The sequence below is a fragment of the Oncorhynchus keta genome, chromosome 10 (assembly GCF_023373465.1).
Source record: "Oncorhynchus keta strain PuntledgeMale-10-30-2019 chromosome 10, Oket_V2, whole genome shotgun sequence".
NCBI lineage: Eukaryota > Metazoa > Chordata > Actinopteri > Salmoniformes > Salmonidae > Oncorhynchus > Oncorhynchus keta.
In genome coordinates, this window is record NC_068430.1 from 43,274,239 (window position 1) to 43,296,202 (window position 21,964).

At 41.5% G+C, this 21,964-nt stretch overlaps 1 protein-coding gene across 3 annotated transcripts in view; it reads right to left on the reverse strand.

Moving 5' to 3' along the window:
* The window catches only part of cfap20dc (CFAP20 domain containing), a 60,054-nt gene that overhangs the window by 19,629 nt on the left and 18,461 nt on the right, over window positions 1-21,964 (reverse strand). For 2 of the 3 annotated variants that reach the window (XM_035778278.2, XM_035778280.2), the window contains exons 8-13: window positions 21,346-21,539; window positions 20,326-20,452; window positions 16,997-17,113; window positions 16,784-16,861; window positions 9,536-9,945; window positions 4,896-5,372 (exon numbers count right to left, since the gene is read on the reverse strand). In XM_035778278.2, the coding sequence (XP_035634171.1) occupies window positions 4,896-5,372; window positions 9,536-9,945; window positions 16,784-16,861; window positions 16,997-17,113; window positions 20,326-20,452; window positions 21,346-21,539 (1,403 nt within the window). The remainder of the gene's footprint in view (window positions 1-4,895; window positions 5,373-9,535; window positions 9,946-16,783; window positions 16,862-16,996; window positions 17,114-20,325; window positions 20,453-21,345; window positions 21,540-21,964) is intronic. The other variant, XM_035778279.2, reaches the window with a different exon arrangement.

Here is a 21,964-nt window from a genome sequence, read left to right on the forward strand (position 1 = left end):
ATCCATGTCCTGTATATGTGACTACTAGACTATAACTTGAATATGATACATCCATGTCCTGTATATGTGACTACTAGGCTATAACTTGAATATGATACATCCATGTCCTGTATATGTGACTACTAGGCTATAACTTGAATATGATACATCCATGTCCTGTATATGTGACTACTAGGCTATAACTTGAATATGATACATCCATGTCCTGTATATGTGACTACTAGGCTATAACTTGAATATGATACATCCATGTCCTGTATATGTGACTACTAGGCTATAACTTGAATATGATACATCCATGTCCTGTATATGTGACTACTAGGCTATAACTTGAATATGATACATCCATGTCCTGTATATGTGACTACTAGGCTATAACTTGAATATGATAAATCCATGTCCTGTATATGTGACTACTAGGCTATAACTTGAATATGATACATCCATGTCCTGTATATGTGACTACTAGACTATAACTTGAATATGATACCATCCATGTGACCTGTATATGTGACTGTGACTACTAGGACTATAACTATAACTTGAATATGATACATCCATGTCCTGTATATGTGACTACTAGACTATAACTTGAATATGATACATCCATGTCCTGTATATGTGACTACTAGACTATAACTTGAATATGATACATCCATGTCCTGTATATGTGACTACTAGACTATAACTTGAATATGATACATCCATGTCCTGTATATGTGACTACTAGACTATAACTTGAATATGATACATCCATGTCCTGTATATGTGACTACTAGGCTATAACTTGAATATGATACATCCATGTCCTGTATATGTGACTACTAGACTATAACTTGAATATGATACATCCATGTCCTGTATATGTGACTACTAGGCTATAACTTGAATATGATACATCCATGTCCTGTATATGTGACTACTAGACTATAACTTGAATATGATACATCCATGTCCTGTATATGTGACTACTAGGCTATAACTTGAATATGATACATCCATGTCCTGTATATGTGACTACTAGGCTATAACTTGAATATGATACATCCATGTCCTGTATATGTGACTACTAGGCTATAACTTGAATATGATACATCCATGTCCTGTATATGTGACTACTAGGCTATAACTTGAATATGATACATCCATGTCCTGTATATGTGACTACTAGGCTATAACTTGAATATGATACATCCATGTCCTGTATATGTGACTACTAGGCTATAACTTGAATATGATACATCCATGTCCTGTATATGTGACTACTAGGCTATAACTTGAATATGATACATCCATGTCCTGTATATGTGACTACTAGGCTATAACTACTGAATATGATACATCCATGTCCTGTATATGTGACTACTAGGCTATAACTTGAATATGATACATCCATGTCCTGTATATGTGACTACTAGGCTATAACTTGAATATGATACATCCATGTCCTGTATATGTGACTACTAGGCTATAACTTGAATATGATACATCCATGTCCTGTATATGTGACTACTAGGCTATAACTTGAATATGATACATCCATGTCCTGTATATGTGACTACTAGGCTATAACTTGAATATGATACATCCATGTCCTGTATATGTGACTACTAGGCTATAACTTGAATATGATACATCCATGTCCTGTATATGTGACTACTAGGCTATAACTTGAATATGATACATCCATGTCCTGTATATGTGACTACTAGGCTATAACTTGAATATGATACATCCATGTCCTGTATATGTGACTACTAGGCTATAACTTGAATATGATACATCCATGTCCTGTATATGTGACTACTAGGCTATAACTTGAATATGATACATCCATGTCCTGTATATGTGACTACTAGGCTATAACTTGAATATGATACATCCATGTCCTGTATATGTGACTACTAGACTATAACTTGAATATGATACATCCATGTCCTGTATATGTGACTACTAGACTATAACTTGAATATGATACATCCATGTCCTGTATATAACTTGTGACTCCATGTCCTGTAGTGACTATAATAACTTGAATATGATACATCCATGTCCTGTATATGTGACTACTAATATGATACATCCATGTCCTGTATATGGCTATAATAACTTGAATATGATACATCCATGTCCTGTATATGTGACTACTAGGCTATAACTTGAATATGATACATCCATGTCCTGTATATGTGACTACTAGGCTATAACTTGAATATGATACATCCATGTCCTGTATATGTGACTACTAGGCTATAACTTGAATATGATACATCCATGTCCTGTATATGTGACTACTAGGCTATAACTTGAATATGATACATCCATGTCCTGTATATGTGACTACTAGGCTATAACTTGAATATGATACATCCATGTCCTGTATATGTGACTACTAGGCTATAACTTGAATATGATACATCCATGTCCTGTATATGTGACTACTAGGCTATAACTTGAATATGATACATCCATGTCCTGTATATGTGACTACTAGGCTATAACTGAATATGATACATCCATGTCCTGTATATGTGATGATACATCCATGTCCTGTATATGTGACTACTAGGCTATAACTTGAATATGATACATCCATGTCCTGTATATGTGACTACTAGACTATAACTTGAATATGATACATCCATGTCCTGTATATGTGACTACTAGACTATAACTTGAATATGATACATCCATGTCCTGTATATGTGACTACTAGACTATAACTTGAATATGATACATCCATGTCCTGTATATGTGACTACTAGGCTATAACTTGTCCTGTAATATGATACAATCCATGTCCTGTATATGTGACTACTAGACTATAACTTGAATATGATACATCCATGTCCTGTATATGTGACTACTAGGCTATAACTTGAATATGATACATCCATGTCCTGTATATGTGACTACTAGGCTATAACTTGAATATGATACATCCATGTCCTGTATATGTGACTACTAGGCTATAACTTGAATATGATACATCCATGTCCTGTATATGTGACTACTAGGCTATAACTTGAATATGATACATCCATGTCCTGTATATGTGACTACTAGGCTATAACTTGAATATGATACATCCATGTCCTGTATATGTGACTACTAGGCTATAACTTGAATATGATACATCCATGTCCTGTATATGTGACTACTAGACTATAACTTGAATATGATACATCCATGTCCTGTATATGTGACTACTAGGCTATAACTTGAATATGATACATCCATGTCCTGTATATGTGACTACTAGGCTATAACTTGAATATGATACATCCATGTCCTGTATATGTGACTACTAGACTATAACTTGAATATGATACATCCATGTCCTGTATATGTGACTACTAGACTATAACTTGAATATGATACATCCATGTCCTGTATATGTGACTACTAGGCTATAACTTGAATATGATACATCCATGTCCTGTATATGTGACTACTAGGCTATAACTTGAATATGATACATCCATGTCCTGTATATGTGACTACTAGGCTATAACTTGAATATGATACATCCATGTCCTGTATATGTGACTACTAGGCTATAACTTGAATATGATACATCCATGTCCTGTATATGTGACTACTAGGCTATAACTTGAATATGATACATCCATGTCCTGTATATGTGACTACTAGGCTATAACTTGAATATGATACATCCATGTCCTGTATATGTGACTACTAGGCTATAACTTGAATATGATACATCCATGTCCTGTATATGTGACTACTAGGCTATAACTTGAATATGATACATCCATGTCCTGTATATGTGACTACTAGGCTATAACTTGAATATGATACATCCATGTCCTGTATATGTGACTACTAGGCTATAACTTGAATATGATACATCCATGTCCTGTATATGTGACTACTAGGCTATAACTTGAATATGATACATCCATGTCCTGTATATGTATGATACATCCATGTCTATATGCTATAATAACTTGAATATGATACATCCATGTCCTGTATATGTGACTACTAGGCTATAACTTGAATATGATACATCCATGTCCTGTATATGTGACTACTAGGCTATAACTTGAATATGATACATCCATGTCCTGTATATGTGACTACTAGGCTATAACTTGAATATGATACATCCATGTCCTGTATATGTGACTACTAGGCTATAACTTGAATATGATACATCCATGTCCTGTATATGTGACTACTAGGCTATAACTTGAATATGATACATCCATGTCCTGTATATGTGACTACTAGGCTATAACTTGAATATGATACATCCATGTCCTGTATATGTGACTACTAGGCTATAACTTGAATATGATACATCCATGTCCTGTATATGTGACTACTAGGCTATAACTTGAATATGATACATCCATGTCCTGTATATGTGACTACTAGGCTATAACTTGAAGTTACTGATGAGCAGTCTGTTGTCTTGGGGAGGAATCACACGGTGGCACATCTGATGTGTTTTGACAACTGTAAATCCCCGTCGGTTGTGGCATCAGGCATGTGGCTGGCTGCTCAATTAGACTCTCAGACAGGTTCTCCCTCCCTCTTTCTCGCTCCCCCCTCATCCTTCTCTCCTAGGGGCTCCCTCCCTCTCATCCCACCCAGGGCCTCCTTTCCACCCAGGGCCTCCATCCCAGAGTGGCAAGAGACCGTCAGGACTGATGGTCACTTGACAGCTGCTCACTTAATTATAACATGAGAAGTATAGGAGGAAATGGAAGATGGCGAAGTTAACAGCAGAACTTTCTCTCTCTTGGTAAATCATGTGCTTCTGTTCTGTCCCACAGGGCGGGTAAGAGCTTCTGACGAAGACAGTGCGATAATAAGGATGTGATTGTGAATACTAAATGCCTGGCTGCAGACAGACAGTACCTAACCTTGTCTAATGTGGCGTCTCCTCGGGGGATGATCTCTCGCAGAGATCTCCTGCTCAGTGATGTCCTGCTGCTGCTCCTGTCCTGAGTCTGGCTCGCTCCCCCTTCTCTTCCCCCAGGTCCAGACTGGCCCAGACTGCTGTGTCTCTGCCCCTGCCTGGTACCCTGACAGGGTGACCGGCAGCGGGTTGGGACCATCCCAGGCACCTCTAATGTTCTCCTGTATGCTTGGGAGTCAGTGTGGGGAGCCAGCCTGGTTTTACACCCTGCAGGGTCTGTGTGGGTTAGGGTTCGCTCTATGGTAAATGTTCGGTCTGCACCACTGGACCCACTGGACCCAGGCCGTGCTCTGGGCGGAGTGTCCTCATCTAGGCCTGATGATCCGGGGATACCAGGGGTGGAGCTGGGGGGAACACCAGGAGTACCAGGGCTGGGGGGGACACTGGACCTCTGATAGAGGAACCTGGAGGAGGTCTCTTCCTGGGAGAAATAGAGAGGAACAGTTTAAAAATAGGATTTCTTTTTTTATTTTATTATTAGAATATGAGTAATGGTAGCCAGGCAGGCATATCTAAAAGGACAGAGTAGACACTGATGCAACACCTTGAAAGAAAAAGACGTCTGCCTCAAGAAGGGAATTATAGCACAATCTGCCACAGATGAATGCAAAAGAATTGCGTGTGCTGGCCAGCTAGCTAATAAACTGCTACGGCTGTACTGTACGATTCCATACTGGCGGCTAGCCGTGGGCTGGTATACCACGTCCCAAATTACTTGCAATTAACTATGGCAGCAGGCTATCTGAAAAGACTCAACATTAGTCTTGCTTAGCTGGCAGAGGCTAAAATGGCTTTAAAGTAGTGTAAAGCGCTAGGCTTTCATCCCGGCTAATGGTCTCGGTAAGTTTGGCTTGAAAGCAGACGGCTCTGGTTCCTGGTTCACTAATGAGGACAACCTGGTGATAGGGCATGTTAAGTTTGACTCCTAGCCCGAACCCCATTGACTCTTCTTCACTCCTCCTCTTCCTCCCTTTTACCTCTCTTCTCATCCTTTTCTTCTGCTGCTTTTCGTTTCATGCTCAGAATCGTATGTCATTGAGTGGGGCACTGATGTCACTGGTGTGATAGAGGCCAGTTTAGAGTCAACACCTCTGGCATGGCCATTTACTAAGCCTGATCCAACTGGGACGAGGCATCGAATGTGGATGTCCACTGGGACGAGGCATCGGAAAAGTATGTCCATATGAATTAACAATCTAGTAATAATCAGGGATACATTTTTTTTTCTTTCACCTTTATTTAACCAGGTAGGCTAGTTGAGAACAAGTTCTCATTTACAACTGCGACCTGGCCAAGATAAAGCACAGCAGTTCGACACATACAACAACACAGAGTTACACATGGAATAAATAAGGAAGAATAATCTGATTTCCCTCGTTGGTAACATTGTATTTTATGTAGTTACACTTTTAGGCAATCTGTCTTTTGGTTCCGACATACAGTGCCAATCAAGAGATTGGACACACATACTAATTCAAAGGTTTTTCTTTATTTGTACTATTTTCTACATTGTAGAATCATAGTGAGGACATCAAAACTATGAAATAACACATATGGAATCATGTAGTAACCAAAAAAGTGTTAAACAAATAAAAATATATTGGAGATTCTTCAAAGTAGCCACCCTTTGCCTTGATGGCAGCTTTGCACCATCAAGGCAAAATTAACAGGTGTGCCTTGTTAGAAGTTCATTTGTGGAATTTCTTTCCTTCTTAATGTGTTTGAGCCAATCAGTTGTGTTGTGACAAGGTAGGGGTGGTATACAGAACATAGCCCAATTTGGTTAAAGACCAGGTCCATATTATGACAAGGACAGCTCAAATAAGCAAAGAGAAATGACAGTCCATTATTACTTTAAGACATGAAGGTCAGTCTACCACTACTGAAGGACACCAATAATAAGAAGAGACATGCTTTGGCCAAGAAACACGAGCAACGGACATTAGACCGATAGATATCTATCCTTTGGTTTGATGAGTCCAAATTTGAGAACTTTGGTTCCATCCGCCATGTCTTTGTGAGACGCAGAGTAGGTGAACAGATGATCTCCACATGTGTGGTTCCCACCGTGAAGCATGGAGGAGGAGGTGTGATGGTGTGGAGGTGCTTTACTGGTGACACTGTCAGTGATTTATTTAGAATTCAAGGCACACTTAACCAGCAGGGCTACCACAGCATTCTGCAGCGATAAGCCATCCTATCTGGTTGCACTTAGTGGTACTATCATTTGTTTGTCAACAGGACAATGACCCAAAACACACCTCCAGGCGGTGTAAAGGCTATTTGACCAAGAAGGAGAGTGATGGAGTGCTGCATCAGATGACCTGGCCTCCACAATCACCTGACCTCAACCCAATTGAGATGGTTTGGGATGAGTTGTACCGCAGAGCGAAGGAAAAGCAGCCATTAAGTGCTCAGCATATGTGGGAACTCCTTCAAAATTGTTGGAATAGCATTACGCGTGAAGCTGGTTGAGAGAATGCCAAGGGTGCGCAAAGCTGCCATCAAGGCAAAGGGTGGCAATTTTGAAGAATCTCAAATATAAAATATGTGTTCTTGCCATAATTTGGACTTGGTCTTTCACCAAATAGGGCAATCTTCTGTACACCACCCCTACCTTGTCACAACACAACTGATTGGCTCAAACATATTAAGAAGGAAGGAAATTCCACATATTAACTTCTAACAAGGCACACCTGTTAATTTAAATCCATTCCAGGTGACCTCCTCATGAATCTGGTCGAGAGAATGCCAAGAGTGTGCAAAGTTGTCATCAACGGAAAGGGTGGCTACTTTGAATAATCTCAAAATATATTATGATTTGTTTAACACTTTTGTTTAACACATTCCATACGTGTTATTTCATAGTTTTGATGTCTTCACTATTATTCTACAATGTAGAAGAAAAACCCTTGAATGAGTAGGTGTGTCCAAACCTTTGACTGGTACTGTTGGTTAGGGAGAAGAGGAAGCTATTTTCAGTGTTTAATAACCGTTTTTTTTGTTTAAGGCCAACTGGGACTACCTGTGGATATGGTAGTAAGCTGTGATGTTGGATATTTGAACCCATGAATTACCTAAAACATGCTGTGTGACTACTGTCTAGTCTGTTGTTTATTCAAATTCACCTTGGTCTCCCAGAGTAATATGATTGGCTGAAAACAAGCAAACAGAACAAGATGGGAATTGAAAGAAAAATAGAAAGCTCCAGAGATTTTACAATATGTTCTTCTAGACTAGCAGAGCAGCTAATACACACACACACACACACACACACACACACACACACACACACACACACACACACACACACACACACACACACACACACACACACACACACACACACACACACACACACACACACACACACACACACACACACACACACACACACACACAGACATCAATCAAAGTGGCCTAATTAACAGTAGCAGAGCATATGTTGAAGATGAAACTGATTTCCCTCAGGACAATAGAGGAGAGAGAGAGACGGATCAACACAACAACTAAATTATCTTTCTCTATCTCACACACAACTGAATTGAGGATGAACAATATATATTCTCAATTCTAATGGAAGTTAACTAGTCTGAGCCAGTGGGGTGATATGTTTCTCACACAACAAACTGAATTATATTTCTCATACAGGACCCATAAAAAAATAAACGGATTAATATTTTTTTCTTTCATATAGAAATGGACTGAATGTATAAAAGAACTGACCCTCACTGCTTTTTTGTCTCCTTGTGGAATCCATTAGGCGAAGCCAAGAAAAGAACAATGAGCACCTCAAGGACCCGCCATTTATTCTGAATTTGACTGTTAATGAAAGTCTTAAATCTGAATAATTATATTCCTTCTTAAATTTTAAAACCAGTCAAGACAATGTGTTTTCCTTTGAATACATCTAACGGTAATAGCCTCTGTACTCGTTACTTATAAAATTCTCCTCATCAGCTCTTTATCAGCAGCTCTTTATTACTGGGTTACATTGCTGTGTAAACACTTTCTTACATTTTATATTTACATTTGAGTCATTTAGCAGACGGTCTTATCCAGAGCGACTTACAGTTAGAGCATTCATCTTAAGATAAGTAGGTGAGACAATGACACATCACAATCACTTTGCACTAATGGTCTCAGATACAAGATTTAAGAGTATAATTAGTTATTATATACACTTAGTTTATGATTTGGTTAAGTTTAAAATCGATCCTTTTATTGGCCCATAGAGTGTCTCATAACTTTTTTCCCCGTTTCAAACAATTGCTTTAAGGAAGCAGCTCCTACTGGAGTTGTTGTGTGGCGGTGGTAGGACTGCTTATTCAGGGGATCTGAAGGTCATGGGGGGTCAGAGAGGTTTCTATTGTACAATCTCTGAGGTTCCTATTGTTGAGGTTTTTATTGAGGTTTCTATTGAAGCTAAATGTACCAGAGCAACTAAATGTTTTGTAGAAGAAAAACAATTATGTTGAGAGGACTGTGTGTGTGTGTGTGTGTGTGTGTGTGTGTGTGTGTGTGTACTCTTCATCCTCCAGCAAATCTGGAACAGACCCAGTCGTTTGAGACACATAGACATACCTCCTCACTCTCGCTGGCGAGGAAGTCGTCGTCTGGCCTGGCCCCCCTGTGCCCTCCCGTGTCCTGCTGGCTGTAGGTGTCAGTGGCCTGAGCTGCCTCCTCAGTCCAGCAGGTCTCTCCATGTCCCTGGCCCTGTCCCTGGTCTCCATATCCTTGTCCCTGTCCTCGCTTGGCTGAGTGGGGCCAAGAAGAGAAGGTGAACACGTTTTCCACTGAGAACTGAGGCTCAGAGACTTCATCCACATCACTCTCCCCTTCACTGTCATCACTGTCCGAGTCCTGCAGGGGTAATGGTGATGGGGGGAGGTCAGGGACAGGGGTCGACTGGCCAGACAGAAGCTCTGGAGAAGATTTGGAGGGCTCCAAACAGGTTCTGTCCTCGTCAACAGGTCTGGGAGACAACAACTTGTCTAAGAGAAGAATAACAACAACAGCTTTACAGTCAATAAAAACATGAGACTGCTCTGATTGTCTTCTCCAATGGTTCTTGTCGACTCGATTTGCTCGTCCCGTGATCGTTAGCTACAACTGTATCATTGATACTAAAACTAAGTTCCACCTTACTAAATTCATACAATGAAAACACAATGCCTAACCTCGGATGAATGGATTGCACAATCCATAAGGAGTATTCAATATACAGAGTGCGTAGGCTGCTAATGCACAGCCCAAGCCTCTTGTGTAAGACACCCCTCTTGAGTCAACGAGCAATGGTGATGATGAATCCAGAATAATGACAGAGATCTTATTACAGTGATCAATGGATCCATCTTAATTTCTTCATCATCAGGAAAACCTCCTGCTGTTCTCTGCCTGCCTGGGTTCATTTTCATATATGCAAATAACTACTGCCTAATCACAGTACGGCAGAATGAAATGAATTCGATTATACCATGGTTGCCAAAAGCGGGCCTGCGTTAATTTCCACTCCTGCATAGATGTATATATTTTGGTCAGGTTTTTGTTAATAGAGGCATAATGCCTTAATGAGCATTTCAAATATGCATAAGCTGAAGCCGAAGCATTGAAAACGATTGCGAATGTATTTGTCTGTGGTATGCAGGGAGGGACTGGGGGAGAAAAACGCTTCGCCTTGGTAGAGCGGGGCTCACCCGCCGGCACACAAACGACATCATTAGTAGTGTGGGCGCCATTCTGCCGCAGAATCATCGCTCACACACCCATACCTCTGCCCATGGGGTCTGTCTACAGGCCCTGGCATTAGAAAACACCCAGGCAGGAACACACTGCTCCAGAGGCCTGACTGCATGTCATCCAAGCTGATTAATAGTAGCGTTGGCTTATTGCAGACAATGACATTGGCTGTATGTGTATGTATGCTGTGAAATGTTCACCAATGGAGTCCAGGCCCACTTAGGAGGTCCAGACTTGGAACACATCATGTTCATTCACAGCTCATGATAAGGGCTGGAATGGAGCGAATGGAGTAGTATCAAACACATGGGAACCATGTGTTATATGTTGATACCTCTCCACTTATTCCACTTCAGCCATTACCACATGCCCGTCCTCCCCAATTAAGGTGTCTCCAAACTCTTGTGATTCACACACTCAAGAGCCCATCCATCCACTATGTTCAAGTGACTCTCATCAGACCAAACGTAACTAATGAATCCTAATACTTTCAGCGAGCTAGGCTCTATGGCTGCTTCCCAAATCAAACCCTATTCCCTAAGTTGGTGGTTGGAGATATCCCTCTAGTGGTGTAGGGGCTGTGCTTCGGCAAAGTGGGTGGGGTTATATTCTGTCTGTTTGGCCCAGTGCGGGGGTATCGTCGGACGGGGCCACAATGTCTCCCGAGCCCTCCTGTCTCAGCCGCCAGTATTTATGCTGCAATAGTTTATGTGTCGGGGGGCTAGTGTCAGTCTGTTATATCTGGAGTATTTCTCCTGTTTAAGCCGTTGTCCTGTGTGAATTTAAGTATGCTCTCTCTTAATTCTCTCCCTCTTTTTCGCTCTTTCTTTCTCGCCTTCTTTCTCTCTCTCGGAGGACCTGAACCGTAGGACCATGCCTCAGGACTACCTGGCCTGATGACTCCTTGCTGTCCCCAGTCCACCTGGTCGTGCTGCTGCTCCAGTTTCAACTGTTCTGCCTGCGGCTTTGGAATCCTGACCTGTTCACCGGACGTGCTACCTGTCAGACCAGACCTGCTGTTTTCAACTCTCTAGAGACAGCAGGAGAGGTAGAGATACTCTGAATGATTGGCTATGAAAAGCAAACTGACATTTACTCCTGATGCGCTGACCTGTTGCACCGTCTACAACCACTGTGATTATTATTATTTGATAATGCTGGTCATCTATGAACATTTGAACATCTTGACCATATTCTGTAATAATCTCCACATAGCACAGCCAGAAGAGGACTGGCCACCCCTCATAGCCTGGTTCCTCTCTAGGTTTCTTCCTAGGTTCTGGCCTTTCTAGGGAGTTTTTCCTAGCCACCGTGCTTCTACACCTGCATTGCTTGCTGTTTGGGGTTTTAGACTGGGTTTCTGTACAGCACTTTGTGACATCAGCTGATGTAAGAAGGGCTTTATCAATAAATTTGATTGATATTGAGTGCACTTATTTTGACCAGGACCCATAGAGCTCTGGTTAAAACCAGTAGTGCACTACATTTGGAATTTTAATTCAGTGGCCTTCTGGTTAGTGTCCACCCAGAGATTGGAAGGTTGGGAGTTCGATTCCAGGCCAAGTCACACCAAAGACTGTAAATGGTACCCGATAGTGCCATGAAGCTCATCACTAAGCTAATGACCCTGGGACTAAACACCTCCCTCTGCAACTGGGTCCTGGACTTCCTGACGGGCCGCCGTGGTAAGGGTAGGCAACAACACATCTGCCACGTGGATCCTCAACACCGGGGCCCCTCAGGGGTGCAATCCTAGTCCCCTCCTGTACTCCCTGTTCACCCACGACTGTGTAGCCAAGCACGACTCCAACACCATCGTTAAGTTTGTTGACGACACAACATTGGTAGGCCTGATCACTGACCATGATGAGACAGCCTATAGGGAGGAGATCAGAGACCTTCAGGACAACAACCTCCCCCTCAATGTGAGCAAGACAAAGGTGATCGTGGACTACAAGAAAAGGAAGGCTGAACAGGCCCTCATTTACATCGACAGGGCTGTAGTGGAGCGGGTTGAGAGTTTCAAATTCCTTGGTTTCCACATAACTAAGGACCTATCATGGTTGAAACACACCAAAACTGTCGTGAAGAGGGCACGACAACATCTATTCCTCAGGATACTGAAAATACTTGGCATGTGTCCTCAGATCCTCAAAAAGGTGCACCATCGAGAGCATCCTGACCGGTTGCATCACCGCCCGGTATGGCAACTGCTTGGCATCTGCCCGCAAGGCGCTACAGAGGGTAGGGTGTACGGCACAATACATCAGTGGTGCCAAGCTTCCTGCCATCCAGGCCCTACAGTTGAAGTCGGAAGTTTCCATATACCTTGGCCAAATACATTTAATCAAAATTTTTCACAATTCCTGACATTTAGTAGTAGTAAAAATGTTCTGTCTTAGGTCTGTTAGGATCACCACATTATTTTAAGAATGTGTAGTGTCAGAATGATAGCAAAGATAATTATTTATTTCAGCTTTTATTTATTTCATCACATTCCCAGTGGGTCAGAAGTTTACATATACTCAATTAGTATTTGGTAGCATTGCCTTTAATAGTTTAACTTGGGTCAAACAGTTTGGGTAGCGTTCCACAAGCTTCCCACAATAAGTTGGGTGAATTTTGGCCCATTCCTCCTGACAGAGCTGGTGTAACTGAGTCAGGTTTGCAGGCCTCCTTGCTCACACACACGTTTTCAGTTCCGCCCACAAATATTCTATAGGATTGAGGTCAGGGCTTTGTGATGGCCACTCCAATACCTTGACTTTATTGTCCTTAGGCCATTTTGCCACAACTTTGGAAGTGTGCTTGGAGTCATTGTTCATTTGGAAGACCCATTTGCGACCAAGCTTTAACTTCCTGACTGATTTCTTAAGATGTTGCTTCAATATAATTTTCCTCCCTCATGAAGCCATCTATTTTGTGAAGTGCACCAGTCCCTCCTGCAGCAAAGCACCCCCACCAGATGATACTGCACCCATGTGCTTCACGGTTGGGATGGTGTTCTTCGGCTTGCAAGCCTCCCCCTTTTTCCTCCAAACATAACAATGGTAATTTTGGCCAAACAGTTCTATTTTTGTTTCATCAGACCAGAGGACATTTCTTCTTTGTCCCCATATGCAGTTGCAAACCGTAGTCTGTTTTTTAATGGCGGTTTGGAGCAGTTGATTCTTCCTTACTGAGCGTCCTTTCAGGTTATGTCGATGTAGGACTTGTTTTACTGTGGATATAGATACTTTTGTACCTGTTTCCTACAGCATCTTCACAAGGTTCTTTGCTGTTGTTCTGGGATTGATTTGCACTTTTCGCACCAAAGTACGTTCATCTCTAGGAGACAGAAGGGGTCTCCTTCCTGAGTGGTATGATGGCTGTATGATTCAATGGTGTTTATACTTGTGTACTATTGTTTGTACAGATGAACATGGCACCTTCAGGTATTAGGAAATTGCTCTCAGGGATGAACCAGACTTGTGGAGGTACAACATTTTTTTGGTCTTGGCTGATTTCTTTTCATTTTCCCAAGATGTCAAGCAAAGAGGCACTGAGTTTGAAGGTAGGCCTTGGAATACATCTACAGGTACACCTCCAATTGACTCAAATGATGTCAATTAGCCTATCAGAAGCTTCCAAAGCCATGACATAATTTTCTGGAATTTCCCAAGCTGTTTAAAGGCCCAGTCAACTTAGTGTATGTAAACCTCTGACCCACTGGAATTGTGTTACAGTGAGTTATAAGTGAAATAATCTGTCTATAAACACTTGTTGGAAAAATTACTTGTGTCATGCACAAAGTAGATGTCCTAACCGACTTGCCAAAACTACAGTTTGTTAACAAGAAATTTGTGGAGTGGTTGAAAAACTAGTTTTAATGACTCCAACCCAAGTGTATGTAAACTTCCCACTTCAACTTTATATACTAGGCGGTGTCAGAGGAAGGCCCAAAAAATTGTCATAGACTCCAGTCACCCAAGTCTTAGACTATTCTCTCTGTTATCGCACGGCAAGCAGTACCGGAGCGCCTCCCCCTTTTTACACTGCTGCTACACGCTGTTTATTATCTACGCATAGTCACTTTACTCCTACCTACATGTTCAAATTACCTCAACTATCCTGTACCACCTGCACATTGACTCTGTACCGATAGCCCCTGCATTTGGCCTCATTATTGTTATGTACTTTTTATTTTATACTTTCATTTATTTAGTAAATATATAACTATTTTCCATGAACTGCATTGTTGATTAAGGGCTTGTAAGTAAGAATTTCACAGTAAGGCCTGTTGTATTCGGCAAATAACATTTTTATGACCTAGAATATGTGGACAACAACTGTACAACTACAGTCAGACTGTAGACTCTCCTTCCAGACTCACATTAAGCATCTCCAATCCAAAATTAAATCTAGAATCGGCTTCCTATTTCGTGACAAAGCCTCCTTCACTCATGCCACCAAACATACCCTCGTAAAACTGACTATCCTACCGATCCTTAACTTTGACGATGTCATTTACAAAATAGCCCCCAACACTCCATTCAGCAAACTGGATGTAGACAGTGCCATCCGTTTTATCACCAAAGTCCCATATACTACCCACCACTGCGACCTGTATGCTCTCGTTGCCTGGCCCTCACTACATATCCGTCGCCAAACCCACTGGCACCAGGTCATCTATAAGTCTTTGCTAGGTAAAGTCCCCCCCCCCCTTATCTCAGCTCACTGGTCACCATAGCAACACCCACACGTAGCATGCACTCCAACAGGTATATTGCACTGGTCATCCCCAAAGTCAACACTTCTTTTGGCTGCCTTTCCTTCCAGTTTTCTGCTGTCAATAACTGGAAGGAATTGCAAAAATCTCTGAAGCTGGAGTCTTATATCTCCCTGTCTAACTATAAGCATCAGCTGTCAGAGCAGCTTACCAATCACTGTACCTGTACCTGTACCTGTACACAGTGTAACGGTTTTCCTCCTCTTCTGAGGAGGAGAAGGAAAGATCGGACCAATGCGCAGCGTGGTAAGTGTCCATATCCAGATTTTTCTATTTGTATTTTCTTTTGTGTTATTGACTGTACGTTTGTTTATGTGTAACTCGGTGTTGTTGTATTTGTCGCACTGCTTTGCTTTATCTTGGCCAGGTCGCAGTTGTAAATGAGAACTTGTTCCCAACTGGCATCCCTGGTTAAATAAAGTTGAAATAAAAATATATTTTTTGTTGAATTTGATTTGATGCTTCTCTGCTTGGGAGTAAAGTCCCTGTGATAGACTATTGTCCTGTCCAAGGGGTGTACTTGTAAATCAAGCTGCCTCAAGCTACTGACTCCTGCTCCTATGAGCCATTCTGGCTCGCGCAAGGCTACTTACCATACAGGAAATAGTGTGTCATTTGGGATGCAGCCTAGTAGTTCAGCGGTATGAAGTGTCTATGAACATTCAGCGCACTTTTGTCTCAACACTATAATCACCTTTTCTAATTGTGCTGCTGTGTGGAAGACCCTGAGCCAAACCCACAGGACTTCCCCCTCTGACTCTTATTTAATGTGCCATTACCATTAATGAACGTACTGCACTTAGACTGAGAGTAAAAGGGGAGGGCTGCAGTGCTGCCTCATGCACTGCACAGGGACAGCTCCAGGCTTTTGGAGATGGGAACAGCCCATAAATGTGCTTAGAGCAAAAAAAAGTGTGCATTTAGTGTGGCTGGGGTGGGGGGGTTAACAAAAAAACTGACAAGTATTTCATAGCCTTAGCAATGTGTAGAAATGGGTGAGACTTCAGAAGCTGGGTATTATTACTGTAGCTGGAAACTACTGAGGCAAATATACTAATGGCTAAAGTTGGCCAAACTTGCCAATTAATTGAGGTAGATGGAAGTAAATCTTGGTAAGAACCATCCTTGGAAGTGTCATGCCAGATAAGCCATCTGCCACATACTGTAGCTCCAGATTGTGATGGTTGGATGTCTGCTCTGGAGTAGGAACTGGATAAAGGGGTTAAAGTGTCTTCACTTCACTCCCAAATCAGAAACAGAAGCACTAGCCGGAGCCCGGCTGTATCCATTTTTTAAAAGTGTGTCAGTTTAGAGAAGTGTCTGACCTTCTGTTTGGTCTCCACTCGTCTCACTGGGGGTCAAAAGTTGTTGGTTCCTGTCTCCATGGTGGCTAAGTCCAGCGTCTATGGGTCCATTTACAACAGAAAAGAGAACATCTACCCTAAGACCATCACACTTCACACACTTCACACTTAGACACACAATCCATTTCACACAGACAGGCTCTCTAAAGCTTTCATAATACATACACAGCTCACCTGAGCCAGGCGCCAATTTCTCCTTCCCTGCACTGTGTACCCGTAGCTTCCTGGACCCCGCCTTGTCTGATGACGCTCTGTCTTTAGGTGGTCGCGGCTGCAGGCTCCCTGGCTTCCCTGTACATTACACAATGAGGTTACATTCAAAACACGAGTCACAATAATAGCCTGACAAACACATAACGCAACTTTAGAACCTGAGCAGATAACAGTTTGTTAATGGCTAGCGGAACAGCTTACGGAGTACTGAATAGTATGCCACAGTAAAACCATCTTTCTTTCTCAATAAAAAGTATTTCAGAAAACGAGCTCCATCCAATCCATCAATAGCGAGTGCAGCAGACTAAATAAAGATAGCTATGCACAACTAAAGCTAGATATTTTAATGATCTTCTTATACACTCCATCACACTTCAAACGTACTGCATTACCAAGTCTAATATATTAGAATTTAGGTCAGTGAGTGTATAGAGTCAGTGTGCGGCTGAATTACTATCACATAAAGGAGCATGCTAACCAGACATACTTATGTAATATTTAAATTACGCACTCAGATTGAGAAGGGAAACCATAACTATGATGAACGTTGGGGAGTCAATGATTCTGTCATACCATTGTACTAATGAACCAGTGTTTATGGTTAGTTAGCTTGGTGGAAAAGGACAGCTGTTGAAAGTACATTAAATATACACTGATTTAACTTCTCTTAGGGGAGCAGTAATTCGACAAACTGGGCTGAATAAAGCAAGCTAGGCAAAACTAAGGAGGAAGTTGTTTTTCAGATTTTCCCAAATCACAATTTCCAAGTCATGTCTGTGACTATTGGTCAGTGTGGGAAGCACACTGTGGAATGAATGTAGGGTTTCTGTAGTGGTGTGGCATGCACATTATTCATGGCCTATAAAAAAACTCTCAGTTCATGCTTGAATTTCTGCTACAACGATTTGAGATTTGCTGATGCTAATGATAACAGTCGACACTACAGTGTGGGATCCACACCGACAGACATCTGGAAGCCCTATCGTCTGAAAACGTCTGAAAACCAACCTCATCAAAAGAAATCTTGATTAATCCCACAGCACCCTCATGCTTACTATGACTGTGATATATAGTTGTCTCACCTAGCTACTTTAAGATGATTGCACTGTAAATCACTCTGGTTAAGAGTGTCTGCTTAGCGACAAAAGTATTAAAAATGAACTGAAACATTTGAGTAAATTAAGGTGATTTCGATAACCAAATGTGATAAAGAAGCATGTTCCTACCCTTAAAACTGCTGAAAAACTCTTATTTATGTTAAAATGATTGAAAATCATTTGACTACTCGGGCTCCCGAGTGGTGCAGCGGTCTAAGGCACTGCATCAGTGCTAGAGGCGTCACCACAGACACCTTGGTTTGAATCCAGGCTGTATCACAACCGGCCGTGATTGGGAGTCCCATAGGATGGCAAACAATTTGGCCGGTGTAGGCTGTCATTGTAAAAAAATATTTGTTCTTAACTGACTAGTTAAATAAAGGTTAAATTAAAAAAAGGGCTGTGTGTTGCCATGTTGATAATGTGTCATCAACGACATCACTTGATTGGTTCATCTGACAGGCAGCCCTGATTACAATGCATGTGTCACGAATCCCGCCGAAGATGTTCGTTCCTGTTGCTCTTCCTGTTCGGGCGGCGCTCGGCGCTCGTCGTCGCCGGCCTACGAGCTGCCACCGAACCCCTTATCTGTTTCATTTAGTTGTGTCTGATTAGTTGCACCTGTTTTGTGTTTAGGTTTTGATTGTCGGTTATTTAAACCCAGTAGGCCCGCCGGCTTTTGTGCAGGCTTGTTTCTCTGTTCGTTTTGTGGATGTGATATTTTTGTATTTCTCCGGACTGTTTGTGTCCTGTTTTTGGGCCGGACATTGTATGCGCCAGGTGACCTACTTTTCTCTGGAATAAATACAGTTGTCCTTTACCCTCTGCTCTCTGCGCCTGACTCCGCACCCACAACTCCTAGAAGTCGTAACAGCATGTTAGTAGCCTCATTGACAATATTTTCATATAAGTGCCTTTTTAGAAGGATCTCCTGTTATAGACTAGCTAGGTCAGGGTTCCCCAACTAGCGGCCCACTGGACGAATTTGGCCCGTGGGTGATTTTATTAATTTTAGTTTTCTGAGCAAAAATGTAAGAAAACATTTATTTAAAAAAATATATTTTTTCTTGTTGAACATAAAACAAGAGTGATTTTAATTTTGGAAATCTGTTCCAATGTATTCCCACACATAATATAGAGATATACAGTATGCGATCGTATACAAATGTAAGCAATGTTTGAAATGATTCTGTTTTAGTTAAATATTATATCCGTTTGTGCTTCTTGCGGTCAATCTGCAGTTTACAGATTATTTGTAATTATGTTATGGCCCCCTGACCATCTGCTTAAGAAAATAATTGGCTGTGGCTGAATCTAGTTGATGATCGCTAAACTAGGCAATATAGCATGATAAATTGACCAAAAAATTATACTGTGCGTTGTGGGCTATCATAGCCAGCTAGTCCAAAACCACGGTATGCTCAGCTATCCTTGATGGATATTTTGCATGCTAGTGTCGTTATCGGAACAGCTTGCTACAGAGCAGGATTTTACTATGGATTATGGATTTCACTATGGACATTGGTAACATAATTTGGTCTCATAAATCTTACAAATAGCTGCAATTGATTTAATACGAGTGGACACTGTTAACAACCCGACATGTCTGTTGCTAAATCTTTTAGATCAGACACCTAGCTAGCTTCAATACTCCTTTTTCTAGCCAGCTGTTTCTGGCCCAGCTAGCTTGCTAGCCTCTACTGGGTTTGAAGTGCAAGTCCCTCACTGCAAACCATATTGAATACCGTTTCATGCATAGTGTACACGATCTGCAAAAGTGACTTCATTACCATGCAGTTGGCTAGCTTACTAACCTTGTTTGCTGTTAGCTAGCTTGCTGGCAAACACAGTATGATCAGATGCACATGTCAAAACTACTGTAATGTTTAACACAGCTAGACCTTGCTCGCTGAACGGATACCAAAGGCCATGAGTAAAGTAGGCGCGCGGACGCTCTACCATTCCTATTACGCTGTTTCAATATGGCTGCGGCCACATCTCTCTAAGCTTGAACAATTTCAAATATTATGTTCTAAAAGTATTGTCCTAACATCCCGTTCAACAAGGTTACCTAACATCGACATGTAAAACAATGTTGTAGGTTGATTTGAGCATTTCAGTTGAATGTAAATGTCTATGGCATTTTTACTTGACGTTGTCTGGAACAGACGACAGACAGAGTGTTGTCCTTACCTGCCAGCTCATAAACGGAGTCATTCTTCTGGCTACTGGGACCAGGTTGTTTTTCGCTCCAGTCTCCATGATCCTGATGTCTCTCTGAAGCAGCTGTTCTATTTGTTCTTGCACCAGATACAGACCCCTGTGACAGAGAGAAAGAAGGAGAGAGAGAGAGAGAGAGAGAGAACAAGATTGGCAACCTGTTGCCCCAATAAAAGGGCAACATTATGTTTATTTATTTTCCCGTTTGTACTTGCTATTTGCACGTCGTTACAACACTGTACATAGCCATAAATGTATCTATTCCTTTTAAACTTTTGTGAGTGTAATGCTTACTATTTACAATGTAAACATATGTTTCCCATGCCAATGAAGCCATTTTTAAACATTTTTAATTTATTTTTAATTTGACCTTTATTTAACCAGGCAAGTCAGTTAAGAACACATTCTTATTTTCAATGACGGCCTTTGAATTGAATTGCGAGAGAGAGAGAGAGAGGTATAAAAACATATTATAAAACATACATCAAATCAGAGCACTAAAGGCAGAAACAGAAAAGCAAAAACCAACAAAAGAGGATCACAGAGCGTATCTCTCTCGGGAGTCCTAGGAGACACAGGCTTTCCAATGATGGGAGATATGACAGGCGCATAATAATACAGAAATAGTTCAGAATGCGTCAAAGACCCAAATAACTTCCGGTGCCTCAAGACAACATCCGTTGATTCTTATCATCATCAAACTATTGGAGAAAAAGAGAAAACAAAAGCAGGAATTCCTCAAATACTATTCACAAAGGTCTCTTTGTGGATGTGATATCTATGTTTGGAGAGTGGGCCAGAGGTACAATAAAATAACAACAGCTCCTCCCAAAACTTATTTTCACACTATTGGTAAATGCAATAGTCACATTGTATGATAAATGTGTTCATGTGGGTATTCAAAAGAGAGACTCTAACACTCCCATGCAATATATTTATATATGAAATCCACCCATGTTTGGACAGCAAGCTCCCTTCTCAAGGGAGTATTACCATATTCATGCTCCGGTGTGTCCTCCCGTCCTGTGTCCTCCCGTCCTGTCCCTGTCCCTCTGAGAGTCCACTATTCTTCCTTCCGGTCAGTGGAGGGGGTCCTAAAACCCTCGACCCAAATGCGATGTGGGAGGCGTCCGGCTGGAACTTGGGGCCTCGAGCAGCACTGGCTACCCTGCCACTGCCTGACTGATCTGGAAGGTACAAAAATAAACGGATCATTTGGAAACTCATTTGTTATCAATGTTTACAACGCATAGGATCATCTCTTTCAATGTAATACTGGGGAAATAGATAGTGATCGTGACTGTGATAGTGATAAACAGCGATGTCTGGCTGTTTAGTGTAATTTTCAAGTAACCAGCTCAAACACATTACACATAGGCTTAATGTAGCATATCAGCCTATTACTATTAAACTGTTACTCGCACTGTCACCACTTTGCACTTATTTGTGTTTCATTAATATTACCCGAGGCTAAGAATAACACAGCAAGAGACAAACGCTGCCTATGTAAAAAGGCAGTGATATCCTGACATTGCAAATAGATTCCAGCTGATTTAACATATGGATTTGAGCTTGATATTACAGTGGCATACTAGCTCCCCTCTGCACATAA